The sequence below is a fragment of the Cucurbita pepo genome, chromosome 1 (assembly GCF_057944985.1).
Source record: "Cucurbita pepo subsp. pepo isolate OVF chromosome 1, ASM5794498v1, whole genome shotgun sequence".
NCBI lineage: Eukaryota > Viridiplantae > Streptophyta > Magnoliopsida > Cucurbitales > Cucurbitaceae > Cucurbita > Cucurbita pepo.
The window spans coordinates 4,345,632-4,362,203 of NC_141798.1; the positions used below are offsets into that span (position 1 = coordinate 4,345,632).

At 36.3% G+C, this 16,572-nt stretch overlaps 5 protein-coding genes across 6 annotated transcripts; all 5 read left to right on the plus strand.

The window, feature by feature from the left end:
- Window positions 1-400: 400 nt before the first annotated feature.
- Window positions 401-3,487, plus strand: LOC111799906 (3-deoxy-manno-octulosonate cytidylyltransferase, mitochondrial). Its single transcript, XM_087122533.1, has 8 exons — window positions 401-723; window positions 1,784-1,829; window positions 1,903-1,989; window positions 2,068-2,192; window positions 2,326-2,465; window positions 2,602-2,653; window positions 2,742-2,852; window positions 3,228-3,487. Exons 1-8 carry the CDS (start codon window positions 481-483, stop codon window positions 3,318-3,320), a joined length of 897 nt encoding a protein of 298 aa, XP_086978659.1. The 5' UTR covers window positions 401-480; the 3' UTR covers window positions 3,321-3,487.
- Window positions 3,488-4,477: 990 nt separating this feature from the next.
- LOC111799921 (uncharacterized) lies at window positions 4,478-7,166 on the plus strand. Of its 2 annotated transcripts, none has more exons than XM_023683444.2 (2): window positions 4,478-4,791; window positions 6,668-7,166. In XM_023683444.2, exons 1-2 carry the CDS (start codon window positions 4,572-4,574, stop codon window positions 6,979-6,981), a joined length of 534 nt encoding a protein of 177 aa, XP_023539212.2. In that variant the 5' UTR covers window positions 4,478-4,571; the 3' UTR covers window positions 6,982-7,166. The 2 variants fall into 2 exon arrangements, with proteins under 2 accessions (XP_023539212.2, XP_023539221.2); XM_023683453.2 differs by having other exon boundaries at window positions 4,484-4,770.
- A 1,550-nt stretch (window positions 7,167-8,716) lies between these two features.
- Window positions 8,717-10,274, plus strand: EXPA12 (expansin 12). Its single transcript, XM_023683432.2, has 3 exons — window positions 8,717-9,138; window positions 9,398-9,707; window positions 9,803-10,274. Exons 1-3 carry the CDS (start codon window positions 8,979-8,981, stop codon window positions 10,113-10,115), a joined length of 783 nt encoding a protein of 260 aa, XP_023539200.2. The 5' UTR covers window positions 8,717-8,978; the 3' UTR covers window positions 10,116-10,274.
- Window positions 10,275-10,797: 523 nt separating this feature from the next.
- Window positions 10,798-13,062, plus strand: LOC111805239 (pentatricopeptide repeat-containing protein At4g21705, mitochondrial). The gene is made up of 2 exons (XM_023690214.2): window positions 10,798-11,210; window positions 11,667-13,062. The coding sequence occupies exons 1-2, from the start codon at window positions 10,932-10,934 to the stop codon at window positions 12,870-12,872; spliced, it is 1,485 nt and encodes a 494-aa protein (XP_023545982.2). The 5' UTR covers window positions 10,798-10,931; the 3' UTR covers window positions 12,873-13,062.
- Window positions 13,063-13,336: 274 nt separating this feature from the next.
- On the plus strand, window positions 13,337-16,430 carry LOC111779941 (nucleic acid-binding protein). Its single transcript, XM_023660151.2, has 8 exons — window positions 13,337-14,031; window positions 14,139-14,184; window positions 14,570-14,619; window positions 14,788-14,829; window positions 15,140-15,253; window positions 15,744-15,822; window positions 15,901-15,972; window positions 16,051-16,430. Exons 1-8 carry the CDS (start codon window positions 13,409-13,411, stop codon window positions 16,096-16,098), a joined length of 1,074 nt encoding a protein of 357 aa, XP_023515919.2. The 5' UTR covers window positions 13,337-13,408; the 3' UTR covers window positions 16,099-16,430.
- Window positions 16,431-16,572: the final 142 nt, after the last annotated feature.

Sequence of the window (16,572 nt, forward strand, 5' to 3'; positions counted from 1 at the left end):
TCACCTATGCAAATTAAAGGACAAACGCTCATAGACAAGCCTAATAAAGGGAAATTAAATGTTTCATAGGCTAATTTTATATAAACTCATTATATAAGATATCCTTACTCATACGTCTCTATACAAAATATTTGGATCAAATCATTTATAACCATTACCGAAACTAATTTTATTTAGTTACAATAAAAACTAATTTTATTTAGCTATTATTTTTTTTTTTTGTAAAGGGTAAGAACTAATTTTAAGATTTATTTCTAATTAAAAATAGAGTAATAAAAAAGAATGAATATAAATTAAAATAAATTAAATTCAAAATATAAGAACTAAAATAATATTTTAATTAATCGAAATTTAACGTTTATTCAGGAAATTTGTCCAAAAAAAAAAGTTTGTTTCAAATAAAGGGAAAAAAAGGTGGGAACCAACAGCCCAAGCAATCTTGGCGTCAGTGCAATAACGAGCCACTCGTAGCGGGAGATCATGTCGGTTTGCTCTTCTTCTTCCTCTTCATCATCAGGCGGGTACCTCGGCAGTGCCAAAGCCTGGATCGTGCATGGGATTGTTGCCGGAATCACAATTGGCGCCGCCATCGGAGCTCGAGCTTATTTGGGTCGATCCAGAAAATTTCGGAGCCGCGTTGTCGGAATCATTCCCGCCCGATTCGCCTCTTCACGGTTCCAGGGGAAGCCTCTCGTTGAGATTCTCGGAAAGCCAATGATCCAGGTTAGTTCAATTGATTATCATTCTCAACTTTATTGTTCGTGCTGTGTCTGGATCTGTCAAGTTCGATTTATACTGCTGGAAATTTTCATTTGTTTCATATCTGATCTGGGTTTTGTTCGTTTCAATTTCATTGTTGATGTGAAAGCTATGCTTTATGCGGTGGATCTACCATAAACTATAACTTATATTTGCTTAAGTCTTTTAAGTAGGCTTTCTGGAGATGAATTAGAGAGGAATTGACAAAATTCCTCCGTATCCATTTGCTTTTTAGGCATTAGAAACTTTGGAAGCTGGATGCTCCATTGTCTTCTCCTCACGGACATCAACAATTTCCTCTTCAATTTTAGTGGCTCACACATTCCCGAAAGAAGATAAGATCCATTGGCTTCAATTCATCATAGATTTATGTTGACATCTTTAGCTTGAGAGGAAGAATAGAATCGTCAACAATAAAGAAAACTATTCTGATAGTTTCTTAGTGTAAATGTTTACAGTTCAAATACTCTTTGTTTCAATTGGAGAAGTCCTTTATAATCTCTTGTTTCTGGTTCGGCTTTCTTCCCCTATTTTGAAATTTCATATTATTTATTAAGAAAAGATTATCCCAAAGAAAGGAGAAGTAAATCAATCAAACCATCAGTTTTTCATACCAAATCTAAAATTGAATCCTCTGGCTTCATTCAATATTTATTTTTTGGAAGCAATTATGTCTATTATAAGGATCTATAATGTCGGTTGGATCAGTTCTCGTAGGTTGAACTTTCAACTCTTGTATTTATTTCCATAGAATGTTGTATTTGATGGAATTTGATTTGCATTGGCTGGTGGGCTGTTGTAGATTTGTACTTTTTATGGTTTAACTGACATCATAGATCATTCGGATCTTAGTTTATCTTTCTAAAGAGCTAATAGTCATTAAATCAACATTTTTCTGGTGTTGGATGTTGATTTACTTTGCAGTACGAGTGATGAAGCCTACGACATTGGCTTATGCTTTTATATTGTTCGTGTTTTGAATCTGCCAAAATTTTAATATGCCTCTGAAATTCATATTCTACAGAGAACTTGGGAAAGGGCAAAAATGGCTACTACATTGGATTGTGTTGGTAAGCATGTGTGCTTTGTTCTTCTCGCTTTATGCGTACCTCATCCTTACCTTTCGATTTGAAATCTTTCCAGTTGTAGCAACCGACGATGCAAAGATTGCACAATGCTGTAAAGGATTTGGTGCTGATGTTGTAATGACATCAGAGTCTTGCCGGAATGGTAAGCACTGTGATTATTATATAACAATCGCTAGATTAGTATTGAAGTCTTATTGTTTTCAGTATGAAACTACTTTAGGAACTGAACGTTGTAATGAAGCACTTCAGAAGCTGGAGAAGAAATACGATATCGTTGTAAATATCCAAGGAGATGAGCCGCTTATCGAACCAGAGATCATCGATGGCATTGTTAAAGCTCTACAGGTGAATGTTTTCGTACCTTTTTTGGTTAAAATGGCAGGATTGAAAGTTTGATGTTGCATTAAAAAACTCCATACTAATAAATGGACAGTTTTGAACTTGCTCCCCTCAAGCTCTTGTTCTGTATGGTGTGCAGGCTGCCCCGGATGCAGTGTTCAGCACTGCAGTGACATCCTTAAAACCTGAAGATGCATTCGACCCCAATCGCGTGAAGTGCGTAGTGGATAATCGTGGATACGCTATTTATTTCTCAAGAGGATTGATCCCTTTCAACAAGTAAGATTTCCTTTTCCATCTTGGGTTTCCCTTGTGTTATTTGATCGTTCCAGTTCGAGGTCAGGTTGCAGCGTCCATTATAGATAGGTTCGAGTTGTCAGGAAATTTAATGAGTTACATCAATTCATTGATGCAGGTCAGGAAAGGTCAACCTTCAATATCCTTATTTACTTCATCTTGGAATCCAGGTATTAACGGATTGTATACGAGATGAATTCATTTTGCTGTAATGCCAGACTTAAGGAACATTCCTTTTTCTTCTATTTTCCTTTCCAGAGTTTTGATTCGAAATTTTTAAGTATATATCCTGAACTCCAATCAACACCATTGCAACTAGAAGAGGATTTAGAACAGCTAAAAGTGTTAGAACATGGCTACAAAATGAAGGTACACCTCAACTTCTTATGTACATAGCATCTTTTCCCACTTTTGGGAAATTTGTATACTTTACAAAACCAGGCATTTTTGTTCTTCTAGTGCGTTTAGAATAACTTTTGAAATGGAATCATTTTTTAATATAGTTAACCAAACAAATTTGTTATTTAAAGCATTTTTTTAAAGAACAAATGTTAGAAATATGGAAACTTTTTTATCAAAAGTATTTCTTCAAAAAAGTGTTTAAACTTACACTTGGATGGAGACGAGTGTACGCTTAATGATAATCGATCCAAGTTTCATATCTTATCTGGGAAAGAAGTTCTGTGTTTTCACTTGTGAAAAGGTATGGTGCCCCAATGTTGAAACTGTCATTTTGTTTTGCAGGTGATTAAGGTCGACCACGAGGCGCACGGTGTTGATGTTCCTGGAGATGTAGAAAAGATAGAATCTTTTATGAAGGAAAGGAACCTTTCTTAATTAAGATTAACCAAAGAAAGCTATACTTTCGAATTGATAACAATTTCGTTTTCGTTATTAGTAGTTGTAATTGGTATCGGGTTGAACAAAATATGCTGTTATTTTTTCAAACTATATCTTTTAGCTCTTCGTTTCTGATATTTGTGACATATTGATTTATTTGTATAGTTATTGAAGTAAATTTGTTTATTAATGAGTTAGCTTAGGTTCATTTTAATTTGTTGTGTTAAATTATGATACTTGGAGTTGGGAACCCAGGTGCCTATTCTCTTCTGTTTACATTAAACATGGAGATTCAGATGCCCATTGTTAAGACAGCTCACTGAACGCATGTGAGCTGAGCTCATTTGGGCAACTTCGAGTGCAATATGCTATCATTGTTTAGACAAAGAATATGGAGATGCACAAGCAAGTTCAAGTAATCAAGGAGGAGACACACAGGAATTCAAACGCTTGAGACTATGACAAATTCTAGCTGGTTAGCTGACAAGGATATTAGTTGTCACGATAATGCTTGTCTAAGATGGTCTGTGGCTACATGTCGGATGTCTTGATCATGCTTGTCTTAAAACGGGTTGTTCATGATCGTAGTTATGTTTGTCTAGGACGTTTTGTAGGCCGCATGTCGGATGTTTTGGTCATGTTTGTCTAAGACGTGTTGTCTATGAACCTATGTCGTTCCAAATTTTTTTTACTTGCTTTCATGTTAGATAAAACTTTACTTGCTTTCATGTTAGATAAAACTTTACTACTTGTTGAGTTAATACGGAGTGTATGATTGGTCACCAAAATCATGTCTACACCTATCAGAGCTAAAATGCCTCGAAGTGAGAAACGTGATTAATTATCAATTCTTACTCTCTCAATTATATGCTATGAAAGTTATTGTTCTTACGTTCCGTGACGAACGTTATTAAGTTCTTTGACATGAGCTATGGAAGTTATTGTTCTTAACTTCTTTGACATGAGCTATGAAAGTTATTGTTGTTAGCTTCTTTGACATGGGTTTGAGTTGGTAGAACATTGTGTTCCATTTCCAACATAAATAATTTAGAAATGCCACCGTCATCCACGCGTTACATTTCTATTCGTCTGTATTTAGACCTGCCTCAACGTCACGTCAAGTTCTCAACTTTCGAACTTCTTTCAGTGCCACGTCAATCCAAAAACTCAACTACAAATTTTGCCCAAGACCTTCACTCTTTCTCGCCTCGCACTCACAACCACCGTTCTCTCTAATTCCTTCCTCCCATGGCTACGGTTCTCGATTCCCTCGCTCTTCCCTCTTCCTCCGTCTTGGCTTCCACCACCTTCTCCGGCCGTCGGACCTCCCTCGCGCTTCCGCGCTACAGAGCATTGAAGGTCGGACACAGCTTCACTTCTCATTCTATAAAATCTGCGAGATCGAATGCCAGATTTACTCATCGTTCTGGCAGAGTCGTCTGCGAAGGTCAGGAAACTTCTTCCATAGGTTCGGATTTTGTTCTGTTGTTTTCTTTTATTGTGTTGTTTGGCTTTTGGGAGAAGGGAAGAAAGGAAAATTTTGGACACTTGTAAGTTTGGTGAATTGATGAAGATCATACTCTTAAGTGTCTATTGGTGTTTGGTTTGGTTTTGATAAAAGTTGTATAATTAACAAATAGTAGGTTAGATCATTACTAGAGTTATATGCGGCAACTACTTATGCGTTAAATGAAGTCTCACAAATAGTGTCTACCATTAAAAGCTTCGAACACATCGAGTATATTGTAGTTAGTTGTCCATGTTAAGTAAAGTGACCTTTTGTATTTAGTTGATTTTGTGGGTTCAGTAGCTGACTGATGAAAAAGGAGTTAGCCAATTTTCAAAGAAGCTGCATTAAATTGTCAATTTTCAATTCCTTTTTTATCCAATCAACTACTTAACTTTGACACTTATGTAGCTAACTTTCAGGCATTCAATCCTTCTCTTATTTATAAGGGGAGGATTGTTTATGAGGTTTTATCAATAGGGATATAATTATAACTTTTAAAACCATAAGGATTAAATCTAACTTTCTCCAAACTATTGGGATCACATTTGTAATTCACCTACTATGTTTTAGTCCTCTGAAGCCTGACAGATTTGAAGGTAAAATCCTGGGATGGCAAGTTGCAATCAATCTAAATTGGGCTGTGGAAATGTGTTTCCATTTGAAAGTGAAAGATCAAGCATTAAAATTTCAATGAATTACTACATTAACCATAAAGATTGGATAGCAAGAGTTAACTACTGATTAAGGTATATTCTCTCGCCCAAGAGATCATATATCTATAACTAAATTAAGCTTAACTCATGTGCTTAAGATATGTACACTTGGTCAAAATGTCCAAAGTGCTCCATATCCCTCCCGTAGAGGTTTTCTGGGTTTGTTGCAGTTGGAAGAGAGGTGCCTCTGATACCAACTTAAGTTGGAATGTACTTCATGTTGCTCAGTGGGCAGAATAAATTATATGAGATTGGAGTTCTTCTTTAGTTTATATGTTGCCATGGTCAATCAGTGGACACCCAATAGGTGAGTGACAAACCAATTCTGTGCACCCTTGTGAATATGATTTCTGCTGTGCCTGGGTCTTAATGCCGTTATAGAGAGTCGTCAGTAGGGAGCTGGTCTGATACTGGCTCAGTTTGTTTGGAATTTTGGAGAAAGTGGTTTACTCGTCTCTCTCTCCTGGTTCTTCCCAGTAACCCCATTCTTTTGCGTGTGTATGAGTGAGCGTGTTTTGGTGTATGCATCTTGATTTGCAGGGGAGCCAACATTTACCTTTTATGTATGGCATGAGATTCTGAGTCATTTACAGCATTTGTTGTTGGTTGTCTTTCCTGCACACCATTTTTTATTGTTATTATGAATCGTTAATTTGGAATAACAGATGTTTTAAGTATAGAAAAACGTTTACCAAATAGTGCATTTAAGCTATACCTTTATATTCTAATATATACACATGCATGAACATATTTATTTTATCTATGAAGATCATGGGGTGGGGACGTCGAAATTTTTAGTTTGAGTATTAAGAATGTGATACTTTCAATTGACTTCGAGTTCAGGCTCTGTATCATAGGTTGTACTGATTCTTGATCACTTGCTTTTGCGATAATTCCTGCAGTGGGACAGCACTCAGTTCATGTTAGAACATTCACATAGTAATTTGTTATCCATAAAATAACATTTTAATCTATGTTTTCTTTTGACTCTTCTCTTCCGTCTGACTGATTCTCAGATCAGCAATATACCTGCAAGTACTTTTTATTTCTCTAACTTTCTTTCCCCCAAAAGAAAACCCTTGTCGAGGTTTAACAAATCACATGTATCTCGAATGTTGCAGTACCTTCTGCTTCAGAAGCTACTTGGCAGTCACAGGTCATTGAATCTGGTTTACCGGTTCTAGTTGAATTCTGGGCTCCATGGTGCGGTCCTTGCCGAATGATTCATCCGGTTGTTGATGAACTATCCGAGGAGTATGCAGGAAAGTTTAAATTTTACAAGGTAAATACTGATGAGGAAGCTGGGATTGCATCCCAATGTGCTATCAGAAGCATCCCCACTGTCATTATCTTCAAAAATGGTGAGAAGAAGGAGGCAATAATTGGTGCAGTTCCCAAAACAACTCTGACTGATAGCATGGACAAATTCTTGTAGAGATGGCTGATAAAAAGTACGTATTGAAAGAATCAAAGCTGCTTTCTCATAGTTTATTGAATTTCTCCTCTATATCTAATGATGAATTCTCTAGTCTGGAAATAAACTCTCCTCGTTTGTTACAAATAGTTCTTAATGCAACTGTATCTTCTTTGGTCATGGCAATTCAATACCTTTTCTATGAATGCATCTTTCTTTTTTGAATTATTAGCTTTTCTAGTTTAATATACATGAAGTTCTAGTATGTATTGGTATTTGCATTAAACAATACATGCTTGCAAACCGTATGCTAGAATGTATGAATCACTCATCACATGGTACAGACGAGAGCTAACTTTATCAAACTTTACCATAGAGGATAGGGCTGCATAGCTTGATGTCAAGATTAGAGTTTCTTGGTGCTTTATTGAGAAGTGTACAAGAAAAGAAGCGAGCCCAACGAATCTTGCAAAATCAAACTAAGATCATAATTACAAAAAGACCTAGTTATTGTTGTCCATAAAGAGGCATTAAACTTCACCACCTCGAAGGAGGCATATGAATATAGGCTTCATATGGCTCATTTTTAATTATTGTTTCTGATTTGGAGACTTTTAGAAAATTAAATTTATATGAGTAGTTGGTAAAACTAAGATATGTAAATCTAAGTTGTGAATTTTCAATACTTAGTACAAGTGTTATGAGATTTTGAATTTAATCCTAATTGGTCTTAGAGTTTTAAAGAAATAGATTTCCAATTGGTTATTGAATATAAAAAAATATTTATAAAAAAAAAACATATCATCAATGAATAGTTAGCATAAGTTGATTGACATCTTTTCCTTCCACTAAGCCAACTAATGTTTAGCGCTGCTCAAAGATCATTTAAGCGTGCTAAGCTATTCCCACGCTTGAAGCCACCTGGTCAAGTGACTTGGTTTTCTAGAGTCTCCACCCTTAACATTAAATCTTGGGTGAACATATCTTCTAAGCACCCAGTTATTGCATCAGTTTTGTTAGCTCTAGTGGCAATCTTATCCAAATAAGATCCAAAATACTGAAACTGTCAAGGACTTCTATCTACTCTTTAACCTCGACCAATTAGTCAACGTGGAACCTACCCAACTGCTTGGTTGCATACATGATTACTATTTCCATTTCTAGAAGCAGCCATGTCCTAAATTTAACCATGTCAATAAAATCCTCAAATGTCGAATAAAAAACTTCAAAAGAAAAGGAGTTGAGGCTCCTTGTAGGCATAGTAAAAAATGACTAAAACTCGAAAAGAAAAGAAGTTGAGCCTCGATTAAGGGGAAGAGTACTTTGTTCAAGGGGAGGTGTTAGTGGATGAAAGTCCCGCATTAGCTAATTAAGGGAATGACTCCATTGGTATAAAGTCTTCTGGGGAAGCCCAAAGCAAAGCCAACTTAGTTCTAATACCAAGTGTCACAATCGCACTTTTTCAAAGCTCACAAAGTGATTGTCTGACACTAACTCTTACCTTTAGCTAAGTTAACCAACTCAAACTTGGATTCTATTTGACAGCCTCCGTTCTTAAAAAAATAGTTTTAGAAAATAGAGATTAGAGGAAACTTTTAAAAAACCTCTTGGAAAGAAAGGAAATGTTATACGTTATTACCTAATATAGTTCTTTTAGAAAAAAGAAAAAGAAAAAAAGAATTGCATGTGGATGAATTGGTTGGAAATTAAGGTAATAAATCACCGACAAAATTAAGTAAGAGAAAAACAAAAGATTCAAAACCTCACATGCCATTGCTCTTACACTGTCTGATCATTCTCACACGTAACCGTACATATCTCTCTGTACTTTGATCTTCATCTCCAAAACCGCGTTCTCAGTTTATATATATATATATATATATATATTTCTATACCTTCACCGACAACCTTCCTTTCTGCCACTATAAATGGAGCCATAACATTAGCATTCTACGTACACATTTATAATTTCCCTTTTGTTCTTATTAATTTTCTGTTTGTTTCTCGGGAAAATTTACATGATGGTAGCCATGGTTTATGGGAATGGTGGGTTTGTTTGGGTTTTGTATGCGTTGTTTTTCATGGTGGTCGGTGGGTCCTTCGTCCATGGGGACGGTGGTGCTTGGCTTGATGCTCATGCAACTTTCTATGGAGCTGATCAAAACCCTACTAGCCTTGGTGAGTCTTTGAATGAAATAATTATTAAATGAGATTTAAAAAAAAAAATATAACTCTAAAATTAAGAAAATTGTTAGTACACATGTTTCCAATAATTTAAGAAAATGCACAATTTATTAATCATACATATCTGGCAATCAACTTTAATATTTGAACATTATGCCATTTAATCATTTTCTTGATATATATATATATATATATATATAAGAAAATAATATATTAATATTGTAATAAAGTTATGTGATTATTTATTAATCAGGAGGAGCATGTGGTTACGACAATACATTTCATGCCGGATTTGGAATAAACACGGCGGCGGTGAGCGGCGCACTTTTCAGAGGAGGAGAGGCTTGCGGCGCTTGCTTCCTAGTAATTTGCAACTACAACGTGGACCCCAAGTGGTGTCTCCGCCGCCGCGCCGTCGCCATCACCGCCACAAACTTCTGCCCCTCCAATAACAACGGGGGCTGGTGCGACCCACCTCGCGCGCACTTCGACATGTCGTCACCTGCCTTTCTTACCATTGCTCGCCAAGGCAACGAAGGGATCGTCCCTGTCCTTTACAAGAGGTATAACATGATACAATATTTAGTAAGTTGGTAGAAATTTAAATAAAACGTTCAATTTTTTTTAATATATAGTTTTAAATGTTGTATTTTTAAAGGGTAAGTTGTAGAAGGAAGGGAGGAGTTCGATTCACTTTGAGAGGACAATCAAACTTCAACATGGTGATGATATCGAACGTTGGTGGCAGTGGCGACGTGAAGGCTGCATGGGTTAAAGGGTCGAGGACGAGGACGTGGATGCCCATGCATCGTAATTGGGGGGCAAACTGGCAAGCCAATGTCGACCTTCGAAACCAAAGAATGTCGTTTAAGGTTACTCTAATAGATGGGAGGACATTGGAGTTTGTCAATGTGGTTCCTTCCTCTTGGAGGTTTGGACAAACGTTTTCTTCCATGGTTCAGTTTTCTTAGGGCTCGAACCTTCATGTTTGATCATTCATTTTTTTTTACTTATTTTTATTAAAATTGATTTTAAGTTTATTTTCTTCTTGAAATTATAGTCGGTGAATTTTATATCATTATAATATAACGATATAAAACAATAATTATATTGAATTTATAATTTTTCCACCTTAATTTTCCATGATTTATCTATTATTTAGACCTATCATTTAATATTTCTTTTATGTAATGTTCAAATTACGACATGCTATGACACATCCTATAAATAATTTTGAAATTTAGTCACAAATAAGAATATAATATATTAAGGAAAGAATATGTTTACTTGTTCAAATCTTTTATACTTCAAATAATTTTAATACCGAAAGTGATATATATATTAAATAAAAATAATAATTATTTATCTTAAATTTTGCTCATCTAATTCAATTTTCAATTGGTTTTTTTAATTACATAATATTGATGTAAATACATTTGAAAGAAATTTGTTGAAAAGGAAAATATACTAGCTATAAATTAAAATAATCTTACTAACTTAAAGGTGGTTCAAAAATTAGATTTATTTTATTTTATTTTATTTTTTAAATCACTTGGAGATGAATTATTTAATAATAATTAAAAAAAATTAACTGGAAATGGTTGAGACATGAAAGTGAGAAATAAATAAAAGATGTTTATAGAGACGTACGATTACAACCCTAGAAACTATTTATTCTATTTCAAACGCTGGAGGTGGCGCTGAAAACTGTCGAAACTCGATTTTTTTTCCTTTTTTTCCTGAAATTGGAGGATTCCGGAGCTCCGGCCTTGGCGGCGGCATTGGCAATGTTCAAAATCTTGAGGAGCTTTTCTTCAGGTTACACGAGAACGGCAAGAACGGAGACAGATGCATTCTGTTTTGTAGCGTTGAGATTATACAGCGCGAGACGAACCTGCAACCGAAGAAACCTCTTCGCCAGGATCAGTCCTCTCGGTTCTCCTGAGCTTAGTGTAGTTCCGATTCTTGATCAGTGGATTCAGGAAGGCAGGATGATCAAGGACTTTGAGATGCGGAGAATCGTTCGCGACCTTCGTAATTGCCGGCGGTATGGCCAAGCCCTTGAGGTGAGCGCAATTGAATAACACACTCTAATTTCTGCTTGATCTTTTGCCATTTCCCGTTGAAGGAATGTTTGTATTGTACATGATGTCTGTTGGATGGAGTAAAATTCGTGTGTTTTTATTGAATGAATGATGTTGAGAGAGGATTCTCAAATCGATTGATTGATGAAAATATTGTGGACGAAGGCAACAAACTGGAAGTTTGCGTTTTGAATTCTGAAGTAATCACATGCAGTCAAGTTAATTGTGGTGTTTCAACATGATTCTAGCAGTTGTAATGCATTAGTTGCAGTTTCACTAGAGAATGAAAAGTTTCATGTTATTTAGCACTAGGTTGATGTCCTAAATTGCTCTCTTCCCATTTGGTTTTTCATCAATCCTAGATCTTATTTTTGAAATATCTATAAGATTTCTGGATATTTGATCATTTGATCTTCTTTTGGATTATTCAAATTGAAGGTGTCTGAATGGATGCGTAGCAAGGGACTTTTTTCCTTTACAACTAGAGACTTTGCTGTACAGCTTGATCTGATCGGCCGAGTTCAGGGGCTCGATTCTGCAGAGAATTATTTCAGCAGTGTTTCTAACCAAGAGGAAATTGGTAAACTCTATGGTGCTCTTCTAAATTGTTATGTCAGGGAAGGCCTTGTAGATAAGGCCCTTTCCCATATGCAGAAGATGAAAGAGATGGGTTTTGCTTCCTCTCCCCTCTGCTACAATGATATAATGTGTCTATATTTGAACACTGGCCAGGTCGATAAAGTTCCGAATGTACTTTCTGAAATGAAGGAGAATGGTGTTCTTCCTGACAATTATAGCTATAGAATTTGCATCAGTTCTTATGGAGCTAGGTCTGATCTAATCGGTATGCTGAAGGTTTTGAGAGAAATGGAGAGTCAAACTAACATATCTATGGACTGGACTACTTATTCAATGGTTGCCAATTTTTTCATAAAGGCTGGTATGCACGAGCAAGCAATGAGTTACCTTGGGAAATGCGAGGACAAGGTCAACCAAGACGCTCTCGGCTTCAATCACCTCATTTCACTTTACACCAGTCTGGGACGTAAAGACGAAGTAATGAGACTGTGGGCTCTCCAAAAGAAGTGCAAGAAGCAAGTCAATAGGGATTATATAACCATGTTGGGTTGTTTGGTTAAGCTTGAGTTTCTTGAGGAAGCTGAGAAATTGGTCAAGGAATGGGAGTCATCTTGCGAGTGTTATGATTTTCGAGTTCCGAATGTTCTTCTCATCGGATACTCGCAAAGGGGGCTAATTGAAAGAGCAGAAAGGATGCTTCAAAACATCATCAGTGATGGGAGGATCCCACCACCCAATAGTTGGGGCATTATTGCAGCAGGGTACTTGGAGAAGCAGAACCCGGAGAGAGCTTTCAAGTGCATGAAGGAAGCTGTAGCTGTACAAGAGAAAAACAAAGGGTGGAGGCCCAAACCTAGCGTCTTATCAAGCATACTGCGATGGCTATCTGAAAATGGAAGATATGAGGAGCTGAAAGAGTTTCTGAGCTCATTGAAGACTGTTCCTTCCATGGACGGAAAACTAAGTAATGCCTTCGATGAGCTTCTGGAAACCTTAAAAAACAATGATGAAACAACGGCCGATGCTCTTAAGAAATCACAACCTTGTTTAGCTCAGGGTGATTAATGGTATGGAAGGTAGTATCCTATAGGTAGTATGTGTATATAATTTAAATTAGAACTCATAAGAGACCAGTTGTCAAGTGGTGGGTTAATTCTTATTGAGTTGGTCGGATTTAGATAATAGATCTGTATTTTAATGCCACATCATATTTTGTTACATAAAATATAATGGATACTAATCATTATTTTCTTAATCCTATTTTGATCTACTTATTATAATTTTTTTTGGTTCAAAAACTTGTAATTTAAACTTGCAATTTAATCAACAATTTAATCAGCAAAAATAATCACATCAATATTTATAATCATTCAATTTTAATATTTATTCACGAGAATTGAATGATTAAAAAAAATATAAATAAATAGATTTTTTTTTTCTCTCTTTTTAAATTTGGGCTTTGGATCTAAAGAGATGGCCCATCGGGCCGACTAATGCATCACAATGTATGTAAAGAGAAGCTTGCATCTCGCGTCTTTCGACTACCATTTTCCATTGTTCTTGTTCCAACGCCTCCTCAAATTCTCTAAACCCAAACTAAAATGGCCAGAGATCGAAATGGTGAGCTATCTAATAAGAGAGGAAGTTCCGACAACGACGAGGACAGCGGAGGAGGAGTAGGAGGAGTAGGAGGAGAAGACAACGAGGCTCCGTCGAAGAGAAATTCTGGCAGGAGTTCCGATGTGGAAGAAGGGCGAAAACGCAGCAAATCAAGAAGAAAATCGCGGGACAGTTCGGATTCCGACGAAAAACATGACAGGAAACGCGGGAAGAGTTCGATAAGAAAGGGCAAGTCCCGCAGACGATACAGTAGTAGTGAGGAGGATTCTGATTCCGAGGATGCGGAATCTGAAAGCTCGGAGTCTGATTCGGATTCGGAGCACTCCGACGCGGAATCAGCGTCTAATAGGTCGGGTTCGGAAGGCGAGAGCGAGGAGGAGAGGAGGAGGAGGAAGAGGAAGGAAAGGAGGAGAAGAAGAGAAAAGGAGGAGAGAGAGCGGAAGAGGAGGAGAAAAGAGAAGGAGAAGAAGAGAAGGAGAAAAGAGAAGGAGGAAGAGAAACGAAGGAAGGAAAAGAAAAAGAAGGAGAAGAAGGAACGGGGAAAGAAGGGGGCTGTGACGAATTCGTGGGGAAAATACGGGATTATCAAAGAAACTGATATGTGGTATGTAAACAATGAATTCCATATATATTTCTATATTGGTTCATGGTTTTTTCTGCACAACCATTTTTTTACTCCTTGCAACTTCTTCTTACTGACTATATTTGTAGGAACAAGCGACCAGAGTTCACTGCATGGCTGGCTGAAATTAAAAAGGTAAATTGGTTTATGCTCAATATTTTCCATGAGCTCAGTAATACTTTCTTATGACATTTGTTAGCTGTAGTATTATCCTGTTATTGCCATTATCAAGGTTGTGGAATAGATGATAGCTCTATGCTGTGGTTGAATTTCCTTCAATACAATGGTGCTAACCTCAGTATTTCTTCAATATATGGATCTGAATTAACTAAAACCAATTAATTTTGATGTTACTCAATCCAGATAACCCCCTTTTGCTGTTTTTGCACTCAAATTACTTTAGTAGTGTGCATATTCTTTTGATTGAACATGAGAGTCTTCCAAGTTTGGAGGAATTTATGATCTACGTAGTTGTGGTATTTTTACTAATTATATTCTTTGAATGTTCCATTGCACATAGGTGAACTTGGAAAGTCTAGCTAATTGGGAAGAGAAGCAGATGTTTAAGGAGTAAGTAGATGTACTGATCGTGTTTAGTTTACTCCTAAAAATCATGACTCTTGAAGATAGCTGTTTATATTTAATTCTTGAATTGTCACTTAAATCTATATTTGAAAAAAATAATAAAAACTGTAAATAACTTTAATCTTGCTCATCTTGTGATGATTGTTTGTACAGATTCATGGAGGACCATAACACGGCCACTTTCCCATCTAAAAAGTAAGGTTCTGAGTGCTTTTTTTTGTATGTGCAGCTGATATATTATTGTTTGAGAAGGTCGTGTGAAAGAAATGGACAAAAAATGCTAGATGAAACATTACTGTGGTCAATATTTCTTGTAGGGTTGTATAATACTTTAAATTCGAGCTCTATTTTTATCTTGTGTAAGAACTGAAGTTTTTCTTTGATGATCAACTCATCTACTCGTGTTAATCCTGCTTTCACTTATTAGATGGGTATTCATTTTGTTGCTCGAAAGGAAGCCATCCATCATTCGATCCACTTGTATTTTTATGTTATGTGATTTCAGGTACTACAATCTTGATGCCTATTACCAGCATAAAATGCTAAAAGATATGAAGAAAGGCCACAAAAAGATTTTGGCTGGGGAACGCACAGTGTTTGATGATGAAGAACAGAGGAGGTACTTTCTTCTTTTCTTCCTCTTTCCTTTTGAGGGCCTCATATTTGGAAATTTTGTTCATTTGGTGGTTGAGCATGGATGATGATGATGGAGCTTTACCACTCTTCAAGAATTCACAAGGAAATTCTTTATTCAGTTTTCCAAAGTAATTCAAGCTTAAGAAACTATCAACGAACTAACTAAAAAACCGACAATTACACCAAAAAGCTGTTTAAGAAACTAGCAAACTATTACTTAAATTAATTAACCAATTACTTAAATTAATTAACCAATTCTCTAACTCACTACATCATTTGGAGTGCTGTCTTGTTCCTGGAGTTAATATGTAACTACTATTAAATTGTATCATGTGGTCTATGTTGACTTCCCCCACGGCCACACCCCTAGAAAGAAAATAAAACAATGAAAAGAAGAATAGAAAGAAAGAGATGGTCAAGTTGTTTCGAATATTATCTGCTGGTTCAGTTAATAATTTCACTCGATTCTTCAGGCAAGAACTACTCGTGGAACGTGAAAAACACAAGGAGGAACAAGTGGAAGCCCTAAAGCGCTCAATGCAGACTGGAATGGTCAGTGACTTTAGTCTCTGGAAGTAGGTTTTGGATTATCAAATTTTATTGCAAGTTTCTAACATCCATACTTCACAGGCACAAGCAATGAAAGAACAAGCTCGACTGAGGGAGGAGATGGCTTACCAGTATAAGCTTGGAAACTTCGAGGTAGGCATAAATGTGAACAAAGTTCTCATGTAGTTTCATTTGGATGCAATCTCAAGGCTCTTCTTGAATTTATCATAGGCTGCAGCTGCCATCCAGCGAAGATTGGACCCAGATGTTGCCCTGTAAGAGAAGAGTCTGTGTTTTGCTCGAACGTCTCGTGTTTAGTACTACATGGTTTGACACTGCAAGAACTCTGAAGTCCTTGAATGTCGTGTTTGGATTTGCAACAAAGGGAAGCTCTCCAACCCAATGATTTGGAATTACCTAAGTAAATTTGTAGCAAGCATCCCATGATAGTGCATGAGTGGTTTTAACTTGTCATAACGTTTTGTATGGTAAAAAGAAAAACATTTCCGTTGCCATAATTAATCGTAGTCATAGTTAGCAGCCAAAATGTGGATCATGAATTTGATGGTATGTCTTCCCTCAGAAATGGAAGTTTTGGCATATTTAGCAAATTTCTTTTGTGCAAAGGCCTGAACAAATGGGTAGGATTTTTTTTTTTTTTTTTATTTAGTTTTTCTAATATTCTACAATGTGTTGCACAATAATTATTATTATTGATAGCAATCTAGTAGATATATAATTTATTATCGATAG